General features: G+C 36.1%; 1 protein-coding gene across 24 annotated transcripts in view; it reads right to left on the minus strand.

The window, feature by feature from the left end:
- SENP7 (SUMO specific peptidase 7) overlaps positions 1 to 26,714 on the minus strand; it is a 170,844-nt gene that overhangs the window by 56,870 nt on the left and 87,260 nt on the right. For 18 of the 24 annotated variants that reach the window (XM_029213805.1, XM_029213804.1, XM_029213806.1 and 15 more), the window contains one exon: positions 21,258 to 21,452. The exons of the other annotated variants lie outside the window; for them this stretch is intronic. In XM_029213805.1, the coding sequence (XP_029069638.1) occupies positions 21,258 to 21,452 (195 nt within the window). The remainder of the gene's footprint in view (positions 1 to 21,257; positions 21,453 to 26,714) is intronic. 24 annotated transcript variants of the gene reach the window in all.

Raw genomic sequence — 26,714 nt, forward strand, 5'->3', positions numbered from 1 at the left:
TGTGAACAGATCAATAACAAGGAGACTGAATTAGTAATCAAAAACCTCCCAACACAGAGCAGCCCAGGACCAAATGGTTTCACTGGTAATTCTACCAAACAATTAAAGAAGAATTAATGACAATCCTTCTCAAACTCTTCCAAAAATTTTAAGAGGAGGGAACACTTCTATACTCATTTTGCAAGACCATCACTACACTAATACCAAAGCCAGTTAAGAACACTACAGGAAAAGAAAACTATACACCAAAATACCCTTAATGCATAGAGATGCGAAAATTCTCATCAAAGTACTGGAAACCAAATTCCACAACACACGTTAAAAGGATCAAACACCATGAGCAAGTGCAACTTATTGCAGAGATGCAAGAATGGTACAACATCCAAAAATCAATCAATATGATAAACCACATTAATAAAATGAAAGATAAAAATCATCTGATCCCTCAAAAGATGCAGAAAAAGCATTTGACAAAATTCAACATCCTTTCATGATAAAACCCTCAAAAACCTGGGTATAAAAGGAACATACCACAACATAATAAAGGCCAATGCCACAAACCCACAGCTAACATCATATTAAACAGTGAAAAATTAAAAGCTTCACCTCTAAGATGAAGAACAAGACAAGGGTGCCCACTCTCACCACTCTTATTCAACGCAGTACTGGAAATCCTGGCTAGACAAATTAGACAAGAAAAAATAAATAAATAAAAGGCATCCAAATCAGAAAGGAAAAAGTAAAACTGTCATTATTTGCAGATGATATGATCTTATAGAAAGAAAACCCTAGAAAATCCAGCAAAAAACTGTGAGAATAAATGAATTCACTAAAGTTGCAGTATACAAAGTCAACACACTACAATCAGTTGCATTTCTATACACTAACAATGAACTATCTGAAAAAGAAATTAAGAAAAAATACCATTTATAACTATAGCAAAAAGAATAAAATTATACTTATGAATAAATATAACCTAGAAGGAGAAAAACCTGTACACTGAAAACTATAAGATACTGATGAAAGAAACTGCAGACACAAATAAATGGGAAGATATTCTATACTCATGGATTGGAAAAATTAATTTTGTTAAAATGTTCATCCTACCCAAAGCAACCTACAGATTCAAAGCAATCCCTATCAACATTCTAATGGCCTTTTTCACAGAAATAGAACAGTCTTAAAATTTGTATGGAACTACTAAAGACCCCAAATAGCCAAAGCAATCTTGAGAAAGAAAAACAAAGCCAGAGGAATCACACTTCATGATTTCAAACTACATTACAAAACCATAGTAATCAAAACAATATAGTATTGGCATAAAAACAGACACATAAATGAATGAAACAGAACAGAGAGCCAGAAATTAATCCATGCATATATAGTCAACTCCTGTATGATAAAGGCGCTAAGAATACACAATGGGAAAAGGAGAGTCTTTTCAATAACTGACGTTGGGAAAACTTGACAGCCACATGCAAAAGAATGAAACTGTATAAATATCTTATACCATATACAAAAATCAACACAAAATGGATTAAACACTTAAATGTATGACCTGAAACCATAAAACTCCTAGAAAAAAACATGAGAGTAAGTACCTTCACAATGATCTTGGCAATGATTTTTTGGATTAAACACCAAAACAAAGGCAACAAAAGAAAATTAAAAAGTGGGACCAAAAAGCTGCACAGCTAAGGAAACCTTCAATAAAATTAAAAGGCAACCCATGGGGCTTCCCTGGTGGCACAGTGGTTGAGAGTCCGCCTGCCGATGCAGGGGACACAGGTTTGTGCCCCAGACCGGGAAGATCCCACAGCCGCAGAGCGGCTGGGCCCGTGAGCCATGGCCGCTGAGCCTGCGCGTCCTCCACAACGGGAGAGGCCACAACAGTGAGAGGCCCGCGTACCGAAAAAAAACAAACAAAAAAAGGCAACCCATGGAATAGGAGAAAATATTTGTAAATCATGTATCTGATAAGGGAGTTAATATCCAAAATATATAAAGAATTCATACAACTCAACCAAAAAAGCAGAACAATTTCATTAAAAAATAGGCAGAAAAACCGAACAGAGGTTTTTCCAAAGAAGACTACAAATGACCAACAGGTACATGAAAAGGAGCTCAACATCCACTAATCATCAGGGAAATGTGTATCAAAACCACAGTGAGGTATAATCTCACACATGTGAGAAAGACTATTATCAAAAGATAAGAAAGAAGTGTTGGCAAGGATGTGGAGTGCTGTGGGAATGTAAATTACTGCAGCCACTATGGAAAACAGTATGAAGGTTCCTCAAAAAATTAAAAATAGAACTAATATACGATCCAGCAATTCCACTTCTTAGTATGTATCCTTAGGAAACAAAAGCACTCTCTCAAAAAGATATACACACCCCCATGTTCACTGCAGCATTATTTGCAACAGCCAAGACATGGAAACAACATAAGTGCCCGTCAATAGATGAATGGATAAAGAAAATGTGACACTGACACACATACACACACACACATACACACACACACACACACACACACACACACACACGATGGAATATTATTCAGTCATAAAAAAAGAAATCCTGCCATTTGTGACAACTTGAATGAAACTTGGACAAAGACAAATACTGTACAATCTCACTTATATGTGGAATCTAAATTTTAAAACAGACAAACACACACCTAGATACAGACAACAGATTGGGGGCTGCCAGAGCCAGGGGCATGAAATGACTGAAGGTGGTAAAAAGGTGCAAGTTTCCAGTTGTAAGAGAAATAAGTCCTGGGGATGTAAGGTACAGCATGATGACTATAGATGACAACAGTGTACTATATATTTGAAAGGTGATAAGATAGTAGATCTTAAAAGTTCTCATCAAGAGAAAGAAAACTGGGACTTCCCTGTTGGTCCAGTGGTTAAGACTCTGTGCTCCCAATGCAGGGAGGCTGGGTTCAAGCCCTGGTCAGGGAACTAGATCCCGCATGCCACAACTAAGAGCCAGCGCAGCCAAATAAATAAATATTTAAAAAAAGAGAAAAAAAACTGTAACTATGTGCGGTGATGGATGTTAACTAAACTTACTGTGTTACTCATTTTGCAATATATACATGTATGAGATTATGTTGTACACCTAAAACTAATATAATATTCTGTCAGTAACATATCAATAAACTAGTTTTTAAAAGCAAATTGATAAGCAATTGGGAAAGCAATTTGGTACTAATCAGAATAGCCATAGAATGAATTCAATCTTTACTGACAATCTTCTCACCCATGATAACTATAATTAACAAAACAACTCATTATGGTATTATTTAAGTGGGTAAAAATTTTGAAATAAAAAACTATATAAAATTATTAACCTACAGCATTCCTTTACAGTAGAATATATTATACAGTAATTACTCCATTTTCAAAACTACTTAACATAGAAATTTTTAAAATTCTATTGAAGTACAGTTGATTTACAATGTTGTTAATTTCTGTTGTACACCAAAGTGATTCATTTATATGTATATATATTCTTTTTCATGTTCTTTTCCATCATGGTTTATCACAGGATATTGAATATAGTTCCCTGTGCTATTCAGTAGGATCTTGTTGTTATCCATCCTATATACAATAATTTGCATCTGCTAATCCCAAACTCCCAATTCTTCCCTCCCCCACCCTCACTTAGAAATTTTTACATTTATAAAAGTACTAAAAAGTCAGACACCAAGAATAAATCAAAGATCCCTGTACAATAAAATATGAAGTACATACCAAGTGACCTCAGGAAGATTGCAGAGTAGGAAACACCTACCATGTTCTCACCTAGACAACAACTGCACTGGCAGAATCTGTATGATGTAACTACTTTGGAATTCTGGAGTCTACGGAAGGCTTACAACTTCCAGTCAAAAGGTTCAACAGTAAATTGCAGTTAATTTTGGTCAATTTAGGCAATTTGGATGGTAGCAGTTACCTATGCCCAGCTTGGAGGCAAGCAGCAATGCCCAAGTTCCTAGAACAGTTTGCACAGGCTTACAATTATCAACATGAGCAATAAGGACCTCATCCTCCAAATATTGGGAAACTGTATTCTGATCACTGATTGCTATCTCTGATCGTGGATAAGCAGATATAGAGACAGGCAGCCATTGCCACAACAACCACTACCATTGTTGCAACAATCTCCCCATCCAGCTAAAACAACTTCCAAGAGATTTAAAGAACTAGCACCTATTTTATTTCCTCCCTTCATTTTTCCCATTTTCTCCTTATGGGAACCAAACATTTAAGGACTAGGACATTAAAACGTAATCACATGTACAAAGAAATTTAGAATGTCACAGACATAACCGGGGAAAGACACAGGTTCAGAAAAAACCTGAAAAGACCTTTTGTTTACATATCAGGCTGATCCCTGGAAGAGGGACATGTTACAACAATTTAAAAAACTAACAAAGGGAAAAAATCCAGCAAACGCTGGGGAAGGGAGAGAATCTGATTTTCAGACTTGGCATCTTATAAGATCCAAATGTCAAATTTTCAACAACAACAAAAATTCATAAGACATACAAAGAAACAGGAAAGTATGGCCAATTCAACAGAAAAAAAAATTAATCAACAGAACCTGTCCCTGAAAAGATCCAGTTGGCAGATTCAGTAGACAGAGACATTAAAACGACTATCTTAAAGATCCTCAGGGACTTCCCTGGTGGTACAGTAGTTAAGACTCCGTGCTTCCAAAGCAGGGGATGCAGGTTTGATCCCTGGTCGGTCGGGGAACAAAAATCCCACACGCTACGTGATGCGGAGAAACTTTAAAAAAAGAAAAAAAAATATCTTGGACAAAAGTCAAGAAAATGACTTATGATAAAATGAAAATATCAATAAAAGACAAAATACACAAATGAACCAAAAGGAAATTCTCGAGCTAAAAAAGTATAATAACTGAAATGAAAATTTATTAGAAAGATTCAAAAGCAGATTTGAGCAGGGAGAAGAAACAAGAAGAAACGGTCACTGAACCTGAAAATATGATCATGGAAATGACCAAATCTGAGGAACAGAAAGAAGAAAAAAAAAATTTTTTAATAAATTTATTTATTTTTTGGCTGTGTTGGATCTTCATTGCTGCGCACAGGCTTTCTCTAGTTGCGGCAAGCAGGGGCTACTCTTCGTCGCGGCGCCCAGGCTTCTTTTTGCAGTGGCTTCTCTTTGTTACAGAGCATGGGCTCCAGAGCGCAGGCTCAATAGTTGTAGCCCATGGGCTTAGTTACTCCACAGAATGTGGGATGTTCCCGGACAAGGGCTCGAACCCATGCCCCCTGCATTGGCAGGCAGATTCTTAACCACTGCGCCACCAGGGAAGGCCCAGAAAGAAGAAATATTTAAGAAAAGTAAACAGAGCCTAAGGGACCTATGGGACACCAAAAAATGGACTAATATACACATTGTTGGAGTCTCAGAGGAGAAGAGAAAGGGGCAAAGATATTATTGGAATAAATATCACCAAAGAATTCCAAATTTGATGAAAAAAATGAATATAAATACCCAAAAAGCTCAAGGAACTACATGTAGAGTAAACTGAATGAGATCTACACCAAGAAATGTTATAATCAAATTGTCCAAAGACAAAGGCAAAGAGAGAATCTTGAAAGCACCAAGCAAAATATGACTCATCACACACAAAAGATCCTCAATAAGATTATGAGCAGATTTCTCATCAATAACCATGCTAGCCAGAAGGCACTGAATTGGTATATTCAAAGGACTAAAGGAAAAAACTGTCAACAGGAAATCCTATATCTGGCCAAACTGTCCTTCAAAAATTAGGACAAAATTAAGATATTCTAAGACAATCAAAAGCTGAGGGCGGGGGCTTCCCTGGTGGTACAGTGGTTGAGAGTCCGCCTGCCGATGCAGGGGACACGGGTTCATGCCCCGGTCCGGGAAGATCCCACATGCCACGGAGCGGCTGGGCCCGTGAGCCATGGCCGCTGAGCCTGCGCATCCGGAGCCTGTGGTCTGCAACGGGAGAGGCCACAACAGTGAGAGGCCCGCATACCGCAAAAAAAAAAGAAAAAAAAAAAGCTGAGGGCGTTTATTACCACTATAAGAAAAAACAGCCCTATAAGAAAAACTAAAGAGAGTCTTCGTGTTGAAATGACAGGACATTAGACAGTAATTCCAAGCCATATGAAGAAATAAAGATAACTGGTAAAAGTAAATTCATAGACAATTATAAAATCAGGTATTGTAGCTCTGGTTTGTAACTTGCCCATTTACTTTCTACATGATTTAAGCCAGGGGTCCCCAATCCCCGGGTCATGGACTGCTATTGGTCCACACGGCTTGTTATGAACTAGGCTGCACAGCAGGAGGTGAGCAGCCAGTAGGCAAGTGAAGCTTCATCTGCCACTACCCATCACTCCCCATCGCTCACATTACTGCCTGAACCATCACTCACATTACTGCCTGAACCACCCCCCCGACCCCCGTCCATGGAAAAACTGTCTTCCACGAAACTGGTCCCTGGTGCCAAAAATGTTGGGGACCACTGACTTAAGAAACTAATGCATTATTTTAATTATTAGACTATGCTTTTGAACAAACAATTCATAAAGATATCATTTTATGACATCAGTAATTGAAAGGATGTGAGGACAGAGCTATAGAGGAGCACAGTTCTGAATGTTATTGAAATTAAGCTGGCATAAATTCAAATTAGCATGTTATAACTTTAGAATGTTAAATGTAATCCTCATGATAACCACAAAGAAATCAGCTATAGAATACAGACAAAAGGAAATGAGAATGAAATCAAAAAGCTTCACTACGAAGAAACAAGTAAACATAAAGACAGTAATGTAGGAAATAAAGGGCAAAAAAGCTATAAGGTGTATAGAAAACAAATATTAAAATCACAGAAAGTCCTTCCTTATCAATAACTGCTTTAATTGTAATTAATTCAACCCCAAACAAAAGATAAAGACTGGCAGAATGGATTAAAAATATATGATCCAAGACTTCCTTGGCAGTCCAGTGGTTAAGACTCTGCACTTCCACCGCAGGGGGTGCAGGTTGAATCCCTGGTCGGGGAACTAAGATCCCGCATGCTGCATGGCATGGCAAAAAAAAAAAGATCCAACTATAGGCTGTCTACAAGAGACTCACTTTAGATGCAAAGATACAAATAGGTTGAAAGCGAAAATATGAAAAAAGATATTCTATGCAAATACTAGCCAAAAGAGAGCAAGGGTGGCTATACTAATATCAGACAAAATAGACCTTAAATCAGAAGTTCACAGGAGAGAAAGAAGGACATTATATATTAGTACAAGGTTCAATACAACAGGTGATTTAACAATTGTAAATACTTACACATCTAATATTATCAAAATATATTAAGGAAAAAATTGATAGAACAGAAGGGAGAAACAGACATTTTCACAGTAATAGTTGAAGACTTCAATACCCCACTCTCAACAGGAAGAGAACAACCTGACAGAAGATATGTAAGGAATTAGAAGACTTAAACAAATAAAATAAACCTACAAGACCTAACCGTCATATACAGAATACTCTACCCAACAAGAGAATATGTATTATTCTCAAGTGTACAAAGGCCATTCTCCATGATAGCTGTATTTTAAGACAAAAAACTACATCTCAACAGATTTAGAAAGATAAATATCATACAAGGCATCTTCTCTGACCACACAGGATGAAGTTAGAAATCAGTAACAGAAGGAAAACTGGAATACTCACATCTTTGGAAATTAAACAACACACTCTGAAGCAAGCAATGGGTGTAAGAAGATATCACAAGGAAATAGAAAACGCTGAGGGATAAATGAAAATGAAAGGACAACATATCAAAACACATGGGATGAAGCAAAAGCAGTGCTAAAGGAGAAATATACAGCTATAGATGCTTACACCAAAAAAGAAATATCTCATATCAACAGCCTAACTTTACAACTTAAGGAACTAGAAAAAGAACAAACTAAATTCAAAGGTAGTGGAAGTAATAAAATAATAAAGATAAGAGCAGAGATAAAAAGAGAATGGGAGAAAAAAAAGAGAAAAATCAACAAAACCAAAAGTTCGTTCTTCAGAAAGATCAATAAAATCAACAGACCTTTAGCTAGATGGACTAAGAAAATGAAGAGAAGATTCAAATTAATAAAATCAGAAATGAAAATTAAAACATTACAACCAGCCCGACAGAAATAAAAAGGATTAGAAGAGAGTACGATGAACAACTATATGAACTGGATAATGTAGATGAAATTAACAAATTCCTACTGACACAAAACCTACTAAATCACAAGTAAATAGAAAATCTGAATAGACCCATAACTAGTAAGGACATTGAGTCAGTAACCAAAAACCTCCCAATAAAGGAAAGCCCTGGAACTGACAGCCTCAAACGGTGAATTCTACCAAGCTTTTAAAGAACAACTAACAGATAATCTTTTCAAACTCTTCCAAAAAACTGAAGATGATGGAATACATCCTCATTCTGTGAGGTCAAGCATTGATTGCCGATAGCAAATCAATTCAAAGACACTACAATAAAAATATAGGCCAATATCCCCAAGGAACATTGATGCAAAAATCCTCAATAAAATACCTCAAATGGCTCATACGGTTATATACCTTAACTACATGGATTTACTCGCAGGATGCAAGGATGGTTCAACATACAAAAATCTATCAACACACCCCATTAACAGAATAAAAGTGTAAAACCACATGGTCATGTCAATTAATGCAGAAAAAGCACTCCACAAAATTCAATAACTTTTGCTAATAACTAAAAAATAAAATTCGACAATCTAGGAATAGAAACAAACTACTCACCTCAACATAGTAAAAACCATATATTAAAAATGCACAGGAAACATCAAACTCAACGATGAAAGATTGACAGCTTTCCTTCTAGGATCAGGAATAACGCAAGGATGCCCGCTTTTACCACTTCTAGTCAACACAGTACTAGAAGTTCTAGCCAGAGCACTTATACAAGAAAAAGAAATATAAAAGCATCGAAACTGGAAAGAAATAATCTGTGTTTGCAGATGATATGATCTTACATGTAGGAAACTCTAAAGATTACACACACACATACACAAAAACAAAACTGTTAGAATTAATAAACAACAACAAAAAAAGGAAACTAAGAGAACAATCTATTTACAATAGCTTCAAGAAGAGAAAAAGAAACTTAGCACTTAACCAAGGAGACAAAAGACGTGTACAATGAAAACTATAAAACGTGGCTGAAAGAAATTAAAGAAGACACTAATAAATGGAAACACATCCCATGTTCATGGATTGGAAGGCTTAATATTGTTAAGATGTCAATACTACCTAAAGCAATCTACACACTGAATTCAATCTTATCAAAACTGCAGTAGCATTTCTTGCAGAAATATAAAAACTTATCCTAAAACGCATACATGACCTTAAGGAAACCGGGAGAGCCAAAAACAATCTTCAACAAATTTGGAGGTCTCACACTCCCTGATTTCAAAAATTACTACAAACCTATAATAATCAAAACACCATGGAACTGGCATAAAGACAGATATAGAGATCAATGTAATAGAACAACACCCAGAAATAAACCCTCGCATATATGGCAGATGATTTTCACATGGCTGCCAAGACCATTCAGTGGGGAAAGGACAGCCTTTTCAACAAAGCATGTGGAGAAACAGAATATCCACATGCAAAAACAATGAAGATGGACCCTGACCTAACACCCTACACAAAAGTTAACTCAAAATGCATCAAAGGCCTAAATGCATAAGCTGAAACTATAAAACTCTAGGCATAGGGGAAAATGTTCACGACACTGGATTTGGCAAAAATTTCTTGTATATGACACCAAAGCATGGGCAAAAAATGGAAACATAGATATATTGGACTTTATCAAAACTGAAACTTCTGTACATCAAGTGGCAGTATCAGTAGAATAAAAGTCAACCCACAAAATGGGAGAAAATATTTGCAAATCATATTTCTGATAATATATTAATATTCAGAACATAGAGAGAACTCCTAAAAATCAAAAATCAAAAACAGAAGACGGCATACTAGGATGATGGGGAATTCACATCTCCGCACAACTAGGACACTTACCAGGCACTGGTGGGGGACCATGGACACCAAAAAGGACAGAAGGAACCCCCAGCAAGTGGTTGTTTCAATTATACTTTTATTTTTCCTAATATATTTTTTATCTTTCTAATTTTATTTTGTTTTTTATTATTTGATACTGTACTGCTCCTCTTTTTCTTTATTGCTTGCTTTTTTTTTTTTTTTTTTTTTTTACCGTGCCACAAAGCTTGCGGGATCTTGGTTCCCATTCCGGATGTCAGGCCCAAGCTACTGTGGCGGGAGCTCCGAGTCCAAACTGCTGGACTAAGAGAGAACCTCAGACCCCAGTGACTATTAATCGGAGTGAAGCCTCCCAGAGGTCCTCATCTCAGCACCATGACCCAGCTCTATCCAACTGGCTGCAAACTTCAGTGCTGTAAGTCTCAGGCGAAACAACCAGTAAGACAGGAATACAGCACCACCCAGGAAAAAAAAAAAAAAGAAACAACAAAAACACATGTTACAGATGAAGAAGCAAGGTAAAAACGTAAAAGACCAAATAAATGAAGACGAGATACATAACCTACCTGAAAAAGAATTCAGAGTAATGATAGAAAAGATGATCCAAATTCTCAGAAACAGATGGAGAAAATACAAGAGACATTTAACAAGGATCTAGAAGAACTAAAGAGCAAATAAACAGTGAGGAACAACATAATTACTGAAATTAAAAATACTCTAGAAGGAAGCAATGGCAGAATAACTGAGGCAGAAAAAACAGATAAGCGAGCTGGAAGATAAAATAGTGGAAATAACTGCCAGGGAGCAGAAAAAAGAAAGAACACAATTGAGGACAGTCTCGGAGACCACTGGGGCATCATTAAATGCATCAACATTCGAATTATACAGGTCCCAGAAGAGGAAGAGAAGAAGAAAGGATATGAGGAAATATTTGAAAAGATTATAGTTGAAAACTTCCCTAACATGGGAAAGGAAATACTCATTCAACTCCAGGAAGCACAGAGAGTCCCATGCAGGATAAATCCAAGCAGAAATAAACCAAGACACATATTAATCAAACTATCAAAAATTAAATACAGGGCTTCCCTGATGGTGCAATGGTTGAGAGTCTGCCTGCCGATGCAGGAGACGTGGGTTCGTGCCCCAGTCCAGAAAATCTCACATGCCACGAAGCGGCTGGGCCTGTGAGCCATGGCCACTGAGCCTGTGTGTCCGGAGCGTGTGCTCCACAACAGGAGAGTCCACAACAGTGAGAGGCCCGTGTTACGCAAAACAAAAAAAATTAAAAAATAAATACAAACAAAAAATATTAAAAGCAGCAAGGGAAAAGCAACAAGTAACATATAAGGGAATGCCCATAAGGTTAACAGCTGATCTTTCAGCAGAAACTCTGCAAACCAGAAGGGAGTGGGCAGGACATATTTAACTGATAAACGGGAAAACTCTGCAACCAAGACTACTCTATCCACCAAAGATCTCATTCAGATTCGACAGAGAAATTAAAACTTTTACAGACAAGCAAAATCTAAGAGAATCCGGCACCACCAAACCAGCTTTACAAAAATGCTAAAGCAAATTCTCTGGGCAGGAAACACAAAAGAATGAAAAATCCTACAAAAACAAACCAAAAACAATTAGGAAAATGGTAATAGGAAAATACATATCGATAACTACCTTAAATGTAAATGGATTAAATGCTCCAACCAAAAGACCCAGGCTGACTGAATAGATACAAAAACAAGACCTGTATACACGCTGTCCACAACAGACCCACTTCAGACCTAGGGACACGTACAGAATGAAAGTGAGGGAATGGAAAAAGATATTCCATGCGAATGGAAATCAACAGAAAGCTGAAGCAGCAATTCTCATATCAGACAAAACAGAATGCAAAATAAAGACTATTAGAAGAGACAAAGAAGGACACTACATACTGATCAAGCGATCGGACTAGGAAGAAGATATAACAATTGTAAATATATGTGACCCAACATAGGAGCACCTCAATACATAAGGCAAATGCTAACAGCCATAAAAGGGGAAACTGACAGTAACACAATAATAGCAGGGGACTTTAAAACAACTTTCACCAATGGACAGATCACCCAAAATGAAAATAAATAAGGAAACACAAGGTTTAAATGATACATGAAACAAGATGGACTTAATTGATACTTACAGGACATTCCATCCCAAAACAACAGAATACACTTTCTTCTCAAGTGCTCATGGAATATTCTCCAGGATAGACCATATCGTGAGTCACAAATCAAGCCTTGGTAAATTTAAGAAGATTGAAATCATATCAAGTATCTTTTCAGACCACAACACTATGAGACTAGGTATTGATTACAGCACAGAAGCTGTAAAAAATACAAACACATGGAGGCTAGACAATATGCTACTAAATAACCAAGAGATCATTGAAGAAATCAAAGAGGAAATCAAAAAATACCTAGAAATAAATAACAATGAAAACATGACCACTCAAAACCTATGTGAGGCAGCAAAAGCAGTTTTAAGAGGGAAGTTTATAGCAATACAATCTTACCTCAAGAAACAAGGAACATCTCAAATAAACAATCTAACCTTACACCTAAAGCAATTAGAGAAAGAAGAACAAAAAACCCCCAAAGTTAGCAGAAGGAAAGAAATCATAAAGATCAGATCAGAAATAAATGAAAAAGAAATGAAGGAAACGATAGCAAACATCAATAAAACTAAAAGCTGGTTCTTTCAAAAGATAAACAAAATTGATAAACCATTAGCCGGACTCATCAAGAAAAAAAGGGAGAAGACTCAAAAGAATTAGAAATGAAAAAGGGAAGTAACAACTCACACTGCAGAAATACAAAGGATCAAGAGAGATTACTACAAGCAACTATATGCCAATAAAATGGACAACCTAGAAGAAATGCACAAATTCTTAGAAAAGCACTACCTTCCGAGACTGAACCAGGAAGAAATAGAAAATATAAACAGACCAATCACAAGCACTGAATTTGAAAGTGAGATTAAAAATCTTCCAAAAAACAAAAGCCCAGGACCAGATGTCTTCACAGGTGAATTCTATCAAACATTTAGAGAAAAGTTAACACCTATCCTTCTAAAACTCTTCCAAAACATAGCAGAAGGAGGAACACTCCCGAACTCATTCTACGAGGACAGCATCACCCTGATACCAAAGCCAGACAAAGGCGTCACAAAAAAAGAAAACTACAGGCCAATATCACTGATGAACATAGATGCAAAAATCCTCAACAATATCCTAGCAAACAGAATCCAAAAGCACATTAAAAGGATCATACACCCTGATCAAATGAGGTTTATTCCAGAAATGCAAGGGTTCTTCAATATACGCAAATCAGTCCATGTGATACACCATATTAACAAATTGAAGGATAAGAACCATATGATTATCTCAATACATGCAGAAAAAGCTTTCCACAAAATTCAACACCAATTTATGATAAAAACTCTCCAGAGAGCAGACACAGAGGGAACCTACCTCAACATAATAAAGGCCATATCTGACAAACCCACAGCCAACATCATTCTCAATGGTGAAAAACTGAAAATACTTCCTCTAAGATCAGGAACAAGACAAGGTTGCCCACTCTCACCACTACTATTCAACACAGTTTTGGTAGTTATAGCCACAGCAATCAGAGAAGAAAAAGAAATAAAAGGAATCCAAATTGGAAAAGAAGAAGTAAAACTGTCACTGTTTGCAGATGACATGATACTATACATAGAGAATCCTAAAGATGTTACCGAAAACTACTAGAGCTAATCAATGAATTTGGTAGAGTAGCAGGATACAAAATTAATACACAGTAATCTCTTATATTCCTATACACTAATGATGAAGAATCTGAAAGAGAAATTAAAGGAACACTCCCATTTACCATTGCAACAAAGGGTAAAATATCTAGGAATAAACCTACCTAAGGAGAGAAAAGACCTATATGCTGAAAACTATGACACTGATGAAAGAAATTAGAGACGATACAAACGGATGAAGAGATATATACCATGCTCTTGGAGTGAAAGAATCAACATTGTGAAAATGACTATACTACCCAAAGCAATCTACAGATTCAATGCAATCCCTATCAAATTACCAATGGCATTTTTCACAGAACTAGAACAGAAAACTGCACAATTTGTATGGAAACACAAAAGACCCCGAAAAGCCAAAGCAATCTTGAGAAAGAAAAACGGAGCTGGAGGAATCAGGCTCCCTGACTTCAGACTATACTACAAAGCTACAGTAATCAAGACAGGATGGTACTGGCACAGAAACAGAAATATACATCAGTGGGACAGGATAGAAAGCCCAGAGATAAACCCATGCACATATGGTCACCTTATCTTTGATAAAGGAGGCAAGAATATACAATGGAGAAAAGACAGCCTCTTAAATAAGTAGTGCTGGGAAAACTGGATGGCTACATGTAAACAAATGAAATTAGAAAACTCCCTAACACCATACACAAAAATAAACTCAAAATGGATTAAAGACCTAAATGTAAGACCAGACACTATCAAACTCTTAGAGGAAAACATAGGCAGAACACTCTATGACATAAATCACAGCAAGATCCTTTTTGACCCACCTCCCAGAGAAATGGAAATAAAAACAAAAATATACAAATGAGACCTAATGAAATTAAAAGCTTTTGCACAGCAAAGGAAACCATAAACAAGATGAAAAGACAACCCTCAGAATGGGAGAAAATATTTGCAAACGAAGCAACTGACAAAGGATTAACCTCTAAAATATACAAGCAGCTCATGCAGCTCAATATCAAAAAAACAAACAACCCAATCCAAAAATGGGCAGAAGACCTAAATAGACATTACTCCAAAGATATACAAATTGCCAAGACACACATGAAAAGATGCTCAACATCACTAGTTATTAGAGAAATGAAAATCAAAACTACAATGAGGTATCACCTCACACCGGTCAGAATGGCCACCATCAAAAAATCTAGAAACAATAAATGCTGGAGAGGGTGTGGAGAAAAGGGAACCCTCTTGCACTGTAGATGGGAATGTAAATTGATACAGCACTATGGAGAACAGTATGGAGGTTCCTTAAAAAACTAAAAGTAGGACTACCATATGACCCAGCAATCCCACTACTGGGCATATACCCTGAGAAAACCATAATTCAAAAAGAGTCATCATGTACCACAATGTTCACTGAAGCTCTATTTACAATAGCCACGACATGGAAGCAACCTAAGTGTCCACTGACAGATGAATGGATAAAGAAGATGTGGCACATATATACAATGGAATATTACTCAGCCATAAAAAGAAACGAAATTGAGTTATTTGTAGTGAGGCGGATGGACCTAGAGTCTGTCATACAGAGTGAAGTAAGTCAGAAAGAGAAAAGTGAATACCGGTGCTAACACGTATATATGGAATCTAAAAAAAAAAATAAAAGTTCTGACGAACCTAGGGGCAGGACATGAATAAAGACACAGACGTAGAGAATGGACTTGAGAACAAGGGGAGCGGGAAGGGTCACCTGGGACGAAGTGAGAGAGTAACACTGACATATATACACTACCAAATGTAAAACAGATAGCTAGTGAGAAGCAGCAGCATAGCACAGGGAGATCAGCTTGTTGCTCTGCAACCACCTAGAGGGGTGGGATAGGGAGGGTGGGAGGGAGGGAGACACAAGAGGGAAGAGATATGGGAACATATGTATATGTATAGCTGATTCACTTTGTTATACAGCAGAAACTAACACAACATTGTAAAGCAATTATACTCCAATAATGATGTTAAAAAATAAATAAATAAAAAACAACCTGATTCATCAATGGGCAAAGGAGCTGAACAGACAGTTCTCCAAAGAAGATACATGAATGGCCAATAAACTCATGAAAAAGATGTTCAATATCAGTAATTACTAGGAAAAACCATATCAAAAGCACAATGAGATATCACTTCACACCCGTTAGGATGGCCATTATGCAAACACAAAAAATAACAAGTGTTACCAATGATGTGAAAAAACCAGGACCCTTGTGCACTACTGTGTCAATGTAAAATGGTACAGTTACTACAGAGAACAGTGTGGGGGTTACTCAAAAAATTAATAATAGAATTAAATGATCCAGCAATTCCACTTTCAGATATACACCCAAAATAATTGAAAGCAGAAACACAGATACTTGTTCACTGATGTTCATAAGTGTTATTATTCACAATAGCCAAAAAGTGGAAGCAACCCATGTATCCATAGACATTTATATCAGACTCCAGAAAGGCAAAAAGGAACCAAAACAATTAGAAAAGTTATCTCCAGACTGTTATTCTGGGTCTAATACCTCACTCAAAACATCACAAATTAAAACTGTAGTTCACTGACCTATTTTTATACTTGGGGTTGAGGAGGTCTTTCCAAGAATAAACCAAAACACTGGGGTCAAACACTGACAGGTTTTACAAAATAAAACTTTAAGTATCAATACTACAGAAGTTAGTATAAACAAAGTAAAATTACAAATAGGAAACCTAAAAAAATTTTTGCAACACATATAACAAAGAGTTAGTACCTTTCATAAGAGTTCTTACAAATCAGTAAGAAACAAATGAAACACCCCAATACATGCAAAGACTAAAGAAGAAACTCATGTGAGAAATACAAAATCCGTCTTCACTAAAATAAGAAATGACTGAAATGAAAACAATTTATTGAAAACAATTATGTTTATTTTTGCCAACAGGTCATCAAAAAATTTCAATATCACTTAATTCTGGATAAAGTACAGGAGAATGGCACTACAAGATTTATAAGACTAAGTACACAAAGATATATATATAAATCCATTTATTGGGACTTCCCTGGTGGCGCAGTGGTTAAGAATCCACCTGCCAATGCAGGGGACACGGGTTCGATCCCTGGTCTGGGAGGATCCCACTTGCTGCAGAGCGCCTAAGCCCGTGAGCCACAACTACTGAGCCTGCACTCTACAGCCAGCGAGCCACAACTACTGAGCCTGTATGCCACAACTACTGAAGCCCGTGTGCCTAGAGCCCATGCTCTGCAACAAGAGAAGCCACCACTATGAGAAGCCCGTGCACCACAACGAAGAGTAGCCACCGCTCGCTTCATCTAGAGAAAGCCTGCACGCAGTAACGAAGACCCAACACAGCCAAAACTAAAGAAATAAAATAAATAAACTTAATAGACTTCCCTGGTGGCACAGTGGTTAAGAATCCGCCTGCCAATGCAGGGGACACAGGTTCGAGCCCTGGTCTGGGAAGATCCCACATGCCGCGAGGCAACTAAGCCCATGCACCACAACAACAGAGCCTGTGCTCTAGAGCCCATGAGCCACAACTACTGAGCCCGTGTGCTGCGACTACTGAAGCCCACGCACCTAGAGCCCGTGCTCTGCAATAAGAGAAGCCACTACAATGAGAAGCCCATGCACCGCAACAAAGAGTAGCCCCTGCTCGACACAACCAGAGAAAACCCACACACAGCAACAAAAACCCAATGCAGCCAAAAATAAATAAATAAATTTTAAAAATAAATTTATAAAAAAGGATAACTCCATTTATTATGGTATTGTTATACAGATAAAAAATGAAAAATACCCTAAATGTCCACTCATAAGGAAGTAAATATATGTAAAAGAAGATAAAATAGATCTCTATGTATTGATGTAAAAAGTTATCAAATTAAAAGATAATAAGTGATTTACTCCTCCAGCATACATAGGTATTATTATCTTATCTTACAGATGGGCTAAACTGAGGTACAGAGAAAGAGAAGTTAAGCAAATTGCCTGAGCTGCAATTCAAGTCTGTACTAAATAAGTTAATACAGGTATGGCATTTATCACAGTGTAATATCATAGTAAAGACTTAATAAATATTAATTAAAATTTGTTATAGGAATAGTATAAAGGTTAATAATTAAGTATCTATATGTTAAAATAATAAATTGGCATCTAGAAAAAGCAAATATGCTACTTCAAGGTGACCATTTTAATTTAAATTTCCTATTCACTTTTGGTGTTTTCTGTTAATCCTTTATTTTTGGCATAAAACACAAGACTTTTTTTCCTATATAATTACATTCAGGCTGTCATTAAAGTTGGTAATAACAGCTCTGAACAATAAAGACAAGCTAAGGCTAAAGTAAGACTTTTAGCCTTCATATAACATTTTTTCATAGGTATCATCAAGGGCACAAGCATTGGGTTTTCAGAGGAAACCTCAGTTTTCAGCCATAGCCCCCATTCTTCAACCCACCAACTTCTGGTTGCTACTTGACATTCTATCTTGGTAACAAAGTTGGCCACATTCTCTACAATAACAGAAGAGTAGCAATAATGTCAGAACATCATGTTTCCTTCCGAGAAGATCTAATTTCTATTTACTCTTTCTGATTTTAAGACAGGCAAACTAGGAGGAGGTTGGTTACAAGAGTCCCCTCCTCGAGTCTATCCTGTATTCATCCTGTATTTAGTTTTAATGGGGCATATCTACTGAAGTGATGATATGGCCATACTTAAAATTTATGGGGCACTCTGGATTCTCCTCAAAATGAACTCATTTTAAGGGAAGAGAGAACTAGTTTGGTTTAAGGAGTACAGTACTCCTTAAACCACATGGTAATACTAGTATGGCTGTGGCAATTGTGACTACCATTTATTGGTTACCTATCAAGTTCTAGGCATTTTACATAGGTTATCTCCTTAAATCTGCACAATAATCCTATAAGGTGTGTATAATTATCGCTGTTTTAAAGATAGAATAGGTTAACTTGCCCAAGGTAAGTCAGCATGTTAGCAGTACAGCTAAAATCTGAATCCAGGCATCTGGCTCCAAAGTCTATGCCTATTCTAAATGCAAGAATCAAAGAAAGAAAATTACCACCAAGAGAATGAATTTCCAGGGTCCATATCAAATACCACCTGGAAATTTCCTTACTATTTGGAAAGGACCTTAGGAGACCTAGAGTTCTCACTGAATAGATTTTAGAAAGAGCCAGAAATTTTAGAGTTGTTACTAGTAAACCTTAGCCCCAGGTTGGTATAAAGCCTGAAAAGTATAGATTACAATTTGATAGTTTCACAGAATCCTCACAATAGTGCTATTTTTCATAACAGCATGAATGTGCACTGATGTCATTTGAATTCCATGGGAACAGTACATAAGTGACTTTCTCTACAGAAAGTATCTTCAATAATAATTTTTTTGTATGGTATTTTATTTTCATAAAGAATTCTCACAAGTGAGATTTTAAAATGATTATACACAATTTTGTGAGGTTAGAAACATTATTCAAAATTATTTCTCTTGGGCTTCCCTGGTGGCGCAGTGGTTGAGAGTCTGCCTGCCAATGCAGGGGACACAGGTTCGTGCCCCGGTCCGGGAAGATCCCACATGCCGCGGAGCGGCTGGGCCCGTGAGCCATGGCCGCTGAGCCTGCACGTCCGGAGCCTGTGCTCCGCAACGGGAAAGGCCACAACAGTGAGAGGCCCGCGTACCACACACACAAAAAAAATATGTATATATATATATATATATATATATATATATTTCTCTTTTTACAACTAAGGAAACCAAAGATCAAGGTTAAATGACATGAACATTAACCCAAATGCACAAAATTCAATATGTATTGAGCTAAGCACTGGATATAAATGTAAATAAGATATGATCTCTCCTTAAGGAGCTCATGGTCTAGTACAAGAGGCAAATATAAACACTTATAGTGCAAAATGATAAATGCATTTCTACTATCTCTGATTCTACATTAAATTTATTAGTAACTGGATAATGCCACTGGAGCTCTTTTTTTTCAGCAAATTCAGAAAAAGTATAAAGTTAAAATTGTCACTGAGAATTTACTAAGTAGAACCTAAGTGAAACACAAAATATTTTCCAAAAGGAGAAAAATTCATAAAATTTTTAAGTTCATAAGAAATAAACAGAGTTTATAAAAACAGAATGTGTTAGAAATTAAGAAATTTGTTATAGATATTTTAAAAGGCAACCATAAATACTCTTTAATGTAATTAGGCTTACAAGAGAAATACAAACCAGAAGTTACCTTTTGGTTGGGGGTAGAGGGACAATTAAGACTGGATCAATAATTTTTCACTCAGATCAAAACTATTTATCGTACTGGTGGAAAGCAGAAAATAAAATAGAGAAGTTCACAGTAAATGAAAGTTAAAAGATCTAGTACTATTTACTAACTGACATCCCCTAGCTTTTTACTGCAAATTTTTTTCTTATTTACAGCCCCCAAATGAGCCTTTGCTAAAGCTTAAAACAAAAGCAACTGCTGATTTCCATTTCTCTTATTAGTACAGTAAGCCATGTTTGTTAATGGAATTCAGCTATCTCAGGCCATTTTTTGTGAAGAATGCATTCAGTCATTCATTCAGCAGATATTTAATGGCCAGGTACAGTTCTAGAATATGAGTATACAAATAGTGAATAAGAAAAGATGGAGGGGGGCTTCCCTGGTGGCACAGTGGTTTAGAGTCCGCCTGCCGATGCAGGGGACGCGGGTTCGTGCCCCGGTCCGGGAAGATCCCACATGCCGCGGAGCAGCTGGGCCCGTGAGCCACGGCCGCTGAACCTGCACGTCTGGAGCCTGTGCTCCGCAACGGGAGAGGCCACAACAGTGAGAGGCCCGCGTACCGCAAAAAGAAAAAGAAAAAAAAAAAAAAAAAAGAAAAGATGGATGTGGATGGACGGACGGACAGATGGATGGATGGATAGAGAGACAGCCAGATGGATGAATAGGACAAAGAAGGAGAAGGAATAGACAGATGTCAGGAGAATGAATTTCAATTATACCAGACAAATAAACTGAAATAGGTAACTAAATTTTCATTAAGAGTCTGCCTCCATTTTCCCAAAACACAAGTAGAGTGACCGGTACTGCCTGAAACTGATTATTAGCTATGGACTGTTGGTTCCAATAGTCGTTCCAGCCACCAGGGGAGAAAAGTTATACTAGCCATCAGAGCACAGCTGCCTCTCATTTAGCAGTAACATATCTGTGGGGGAAGAATAGAGGAAGGCTCATGAGAATAAGTAAAATATTTATTTTGAGTAAAGTTATCACTAAACATACCTTTCAGATAAAAAGGAGCTCTTGTGAGGATTTAGATTTTGACAAGATTCTAGGCTGCCATCAGATGATGAAGAAAGCTGCTCTGATTGCAAGTTGTCTGTATCACCCAAACTGGCCTCAGTTACAGGTGAGGTCTTTATGTATTTTCTTCCTAACTCCGTTCCCAGGACATTCGTCAATATAACTCTGGGTATCCTGTCATATAAAATAACAAACACTGTACTGTACTGAAATTTGCAGTAAAAAAAATTCTAGGAAGTTGAATTTTCAAGCATTTTCAACTCAGTACAAGTAAGCTATTAGAATTATACCACCCTGGAAATCAGCCCATAAAAACTCAAAATGTTGGATGAACACTCTTTTTTTTGTTTCTAGAAATACTTATATCTTATAAATTGGCATAGATTGGCATGCCACTACAATGGCTTAACTGTACTTAGTGGATGCTATTGGGGTTGCTTAAAATTTTAACCAGTTTTTCTCAAAAAATGCTTTTTCTTTTCCAGTAGTTATTAAAAACACAGATACTACAAACCAATTCAATAAATCTTTATTCTTCTCCTTCAACAGAAAGGTCCTTGGTAAATAACAATACTCATAATTGGTAAATGACAAATGCTAAATCCAATAAGGAAGACATCATTCAGATTGTATCTATGGTAATGATAGAGTCCTTAAGTGAAACAGCACATATACTGATGGTAATAAATACTCTTTATATAATAGCACCAGGGAAAAGGGTCAACAAAATAAATGTTTAGTAAAGTGTAATTTTTAACACTCCAAACTTTTTTAAAGTGGTGGTTTCATATCATCCTTAAACAGAAGAGGATAGCCTAATCTTCTCCTGGTTAGCCAGTTGTTACTATAAACAACTGATGTTCTTTTCCACACTACAATGATGCCCTCAAGGCAACTATCTGTCCTGAATTGACTGGCCCAGGCCAAATTATTGTGATTTTTTTACCTCACATTAGTGTATTTTTTAAGTTTCCTATCTCCTCTTTATCAGATGTCCCCCTTGACTGTTACCCATATGTCACTTGAAGCACTTTATTGACCTTTTGTGAGAGACAATATATAACACCTAGAAAGGGCCAGAGTACTTTTGTTTAAGTAAAAAAAATGTGAGCTTCCCTGTACTTTGTTACATCTGCTGTAGTTCTCAGAGGTACTCTATTTTCACTACATAGAGGCACTGTGTTCTTTTCACTATGTTCCAGATAATGTAGAATTTCAACTCATAGGAGAACTTTAAAATAACTTAGCCTTCTCTTTATTTTAAACATGAAGAACTCAAAGCTCAGAAAAGTTAAATGGTTGCCCAAGTATAAGCAGCTCTTCCTGGAAGAAGGACCTGGGCCAATTATCTTTTGGTTCTTTTAATTTTATCCCATTACACTGCATCCTCAATACTAACCTGCCACAGCATCAAGATAACTGAGCTTTTCTGTAGATACTTCAGGAAACTTTAAAAATATCCATTTCCAGGACAACCTCCACAAAAAAATGTACTGGGTTGATTAACCAGTATATGATCTAAAAACAAGGCTAGCAGTAAATACAACTCTCTGAACTCAGAGTTTGAGTGAAGGAAGAAAGCAAAGAAAGTTAGCCATTTAGTACAACCACTAACTGTGGGGAGAGGAGGACAGATATTTTTCTATCTCCCCTCATGATTTAAATCTCTAAGAATCCTATTTATTATTGTCTGCTTTGTATATTTGATGTCTGACAGAACCCTTCTTAAAATCCTCGAATTGAAGTAGGAATGAAGACAATACAGGACCAGTAAGGAGTCTCAAGATTTCTTCTGTCTGACCTCACACTAGGAATTGCTGTGAAATAAATCACTAAAGAAAACTCAACTACAGTTCTCAATGCTTTAGGGAAAATGCAGAAATATTAGAAGAGAGAATTTTATTGGGTAAGAACTATTTTTTTCCAAATAGTTTGGCACAATTAAAATTTTACTTACTTTTAAGAGATGAGAGAATCTGATATACTAGTTGATAGCTCATTTTAAGAGCAGATGATACACTCTTTTTATGGTCCCCTATCATTACTGAATTCTAAAATGTGGCTCATAATGAAAATAATCCAAGAACCGTAGTGTTTATAAAGAGAAAATTTGGGGCACAGGGGAAGAAATACCAAAGAAATATCAGCTATAATTTAGTACCTCTGTTTAAATGCCTGACTATAGTATGTTTAAATGTGTTTTTAATGTTGAGTCCCTAAAAAAAAAAAAAAAGCTGTCTTTCCAAATATGAGAGAAAGAGTCCATAGAAGATTAGTCCTATAAAAAGTACTGAAGAGAATAATCAACAACAAAAAATACAAATATCAGCAAGGAAAAGGAAAAATTATAAAGATTAGAATTAGCTTCTGAATAATAAATGATCATTCTTTTATGGTTTGTTTTGCTGCTAGATTTTGAAGGAAGAAAAAGTAGAGCTATGAAAAAAGAATCTTAGAGGATAAATGAGAATTTTTAAGCTAAACAAATAGCTGAAAGTCTTTCCTAGAAGAGAAAAATGTCAAAATTCACCCAAAAACCACTTGAAAAGATTATATACCAAACTGCAGTAGAACCCGCATCTCTAAAGCACAAGAGCCCTAGAGGGCCTCTGAAGCTATCAGAAGGTTCAGGGAACTATCTCAGCATGTCTACCATGATACACCCTTCAATTAGAAAGCATTCTACTACTATGTGAACAAATGCCACAAGAAAAAAATTTTTTAAGTAAGTAGAATATTTAAAGGTTAATAAATTAGACATCACATAAAATATGTAATAAAGTCCAATACCTACTTATTAAAAAATTAAAGGTCAGAAGAATGAAAAGCAGTATGGCACAGAGGTTAAGACCAAGGACTCTGGAGTCAAACATAAGGTTGGGTTCTGAATTCAGCACCTAGTAACTATATAACCTTAGATAAGTTACTTACCATAATTTATACCTCTTATCTTTGATCTCCTCATCTCAAAGATAGGGAGAATTATAATATCTACCTTAAAAAATTATAAAGATTAGATGAAATAACAGATGTAAAGCAGTTTAGCACAAGTCCTGGCACACAGTAAATATACAATAAATAGAAGCTCACTTTAATTTTCCTATTATTGAAGTCTTGCTCAAACTTATAAATTATCTTTTCAATTAGTGCTTGATTGTCATAATTCATCATGCTCTGCAATCTTAATGAAAATATTTTATTAGAAAAGTATATAGTTAAATAGTTAGCAATGCCTACAGTACACCTAGCTCTTCATAACACTAACCATAGCCCAAACATCTTTCCTCAGCTATTCTCAACTTATGTAATTTGTGTACCTTGAAGAAACAGAGAGCTCTGTATGAAAGCCTTACAGAAAAGAAATCTATAAAGTAATAACTAAGTTCATAATACCTAAACTGTCTTTTGGTGTACAACTTATAAATCAGCACTGCCATGGAAATTCTAGGGCTAGCCAGCATTTCAAAAGATTCTGAATTTTCACAAGAAATATATAAAGGTGTATACTTCATCTCTCATACTATCGCAATATATAAGGAAGGACGGAAAAATGTCATTTCACACAGTCCATCCAATTTTTTCCCAAGTATGCAAATAGTATCAGTAAGTAAAACAGAATTTGTTTAACTTTACTTACTAATATTATGAAATCACACTTCAACATATAATATGTTAAACCAAAGGAGAAACAAATTTTGTGATGCAGTGAGATGAAACAGAAAGTATACCAGCCTGAGAAGTAATATCATTTATTGATTGTGTCTCTACATGGTTATTTTCTCTGGTTCTTAATTTTTTCAATCACAAATTGTGAGTTCCTCCCCCACATATTGGTAGCAAGGTAAATATAAGATTGAAATAATTTAATAAATGGGGAAAAACTTTGAAAAACTGATAAAAGCTAATAAGACATACTTGATGCTAAGAGCAAATTTTTAAAGAAATGGAACCCTTGTTGAAAGATAACAATTACATCTGGTAATAAAGCTATAAATAACAAGCAAAAAAATTACAATGCTAATTTAGTTTTTATTTTGTTGTAATTTAGATGAATGCTTTTCTAAAACTGTGCTATGTAACTTATTTTTTTCTTGATCAAAACATTTTCTTTTTTTTTGTTAACAATGGTCATTTATTTCTTTATTTAGGCTGCACCGGGTCTTTTTTAGGGTTCCTATAAATGTATTCTTATCCCAGATGACATAATTCAACATATTACTTTCTAAATCAGTTTCTTAAGCTACAAAGAAAAAAATTTTTTAATTTTTGAATTACTTTCTTAAAGAGATTCACAGATTTCCTAAGTTTGCTCTTTTCTTTTACTAAGCTATATTTTAAGTGAATATATTATCACTCAACTAAAACATTACTGGCTTAAAGAAGTCTTAAGGTTACAAGAATACCGGGGTGTCCAGAAAGTCTTACCACCACAATAACTGGAATATGTAATTTTCTAAAACTTCAAACATAAGCAAACTTAAGAAAAACATGAATAAATATAATTAAGCCATTTAGGGGAATTCTAAGAACCAGGAACTAACTTTTTTTTAACAGAATATAGTTACACTGTGTCGATATTTCTCTAATAATCTCTGGTGCCAATAGATGAAAACAGGAGAAAGATGCTTTACCATCTCAAAAGTTTTGCACATGTCTCCCACTAGGCTTTCTTGCCTAATGTCCAAAGTTTATAAGGATCTGGAAATATTCTCCCAGGAAAATAGATATGAACCACATAAGGAGATAAAACCTACACTAAAATATGGTTTACTTGTTTAAAAAGAAATGTATGCATCCCACATACTGCTAATTTGATATTTCTAAAACTACTGACCCTTTTCTTCATTATTTAACAAGATTGATTGGTATCATGTGTTTTCTGTTTTTCTTCTCAACTTTATCCGGAAATTAAAAGGCTAAACTATCTTCATTAAAAGGCAACTTACTTAGATCACTACCTTTAGATCCTAGAACGCACATAAAATTTCTAAAAAATGCCACTTCTTTTCTGTACAGCTGAAACTAACACAACATTATAAATCAACTATACTCCAATATAAAATTTAAAAGTTTAAATTAAAAAATAAAAACAAGTAAATAAAATTTTTAAAAAGTAAAAAAAATGACATTTCTGGGAATGAATGAGTAATTTTGGTTTACTCAGTATTTAAACTTTAAGTTAAAAACTAAAAATACGGCTTCCCTGGTGGCACAGTGGTTGAGAGTCCGCCTGCCGATACAGAGGACATTGGTTCATGCCCCGGTCCACAAAGTTCCCACATGCCGCGGAGCGGCTGGGCCCATGAGCCATGGCCGCTGAGCCTGCGCATCCGGAGCCTGTGCTCCGCAACGGGAGAGGCCACAACAGTGAGAGGCCCGCGTACCGCAAAAAATAAATAAATAAATAAATTTTTCTCTCTTTCATCTTTCTGAAAT

This window comes from Monodon monoceros, unplaced genomic scaffold (assembly GCF_005190385.1).
Source record: "Monodon monoceros isolate NGI ecotype Baffin Bay Population unplaced genomic scaffold, NGI_Narwhal_1 Super_Scaffold_11, whole genome shotgun sequence".
Taxonomy (NCBI): domain Eukaryota; kingdom Metazoa; phylum Chordata; class Mammalia; order Artiodactyla; family Monodontidae; genus Monodon; species Monodon monoceros.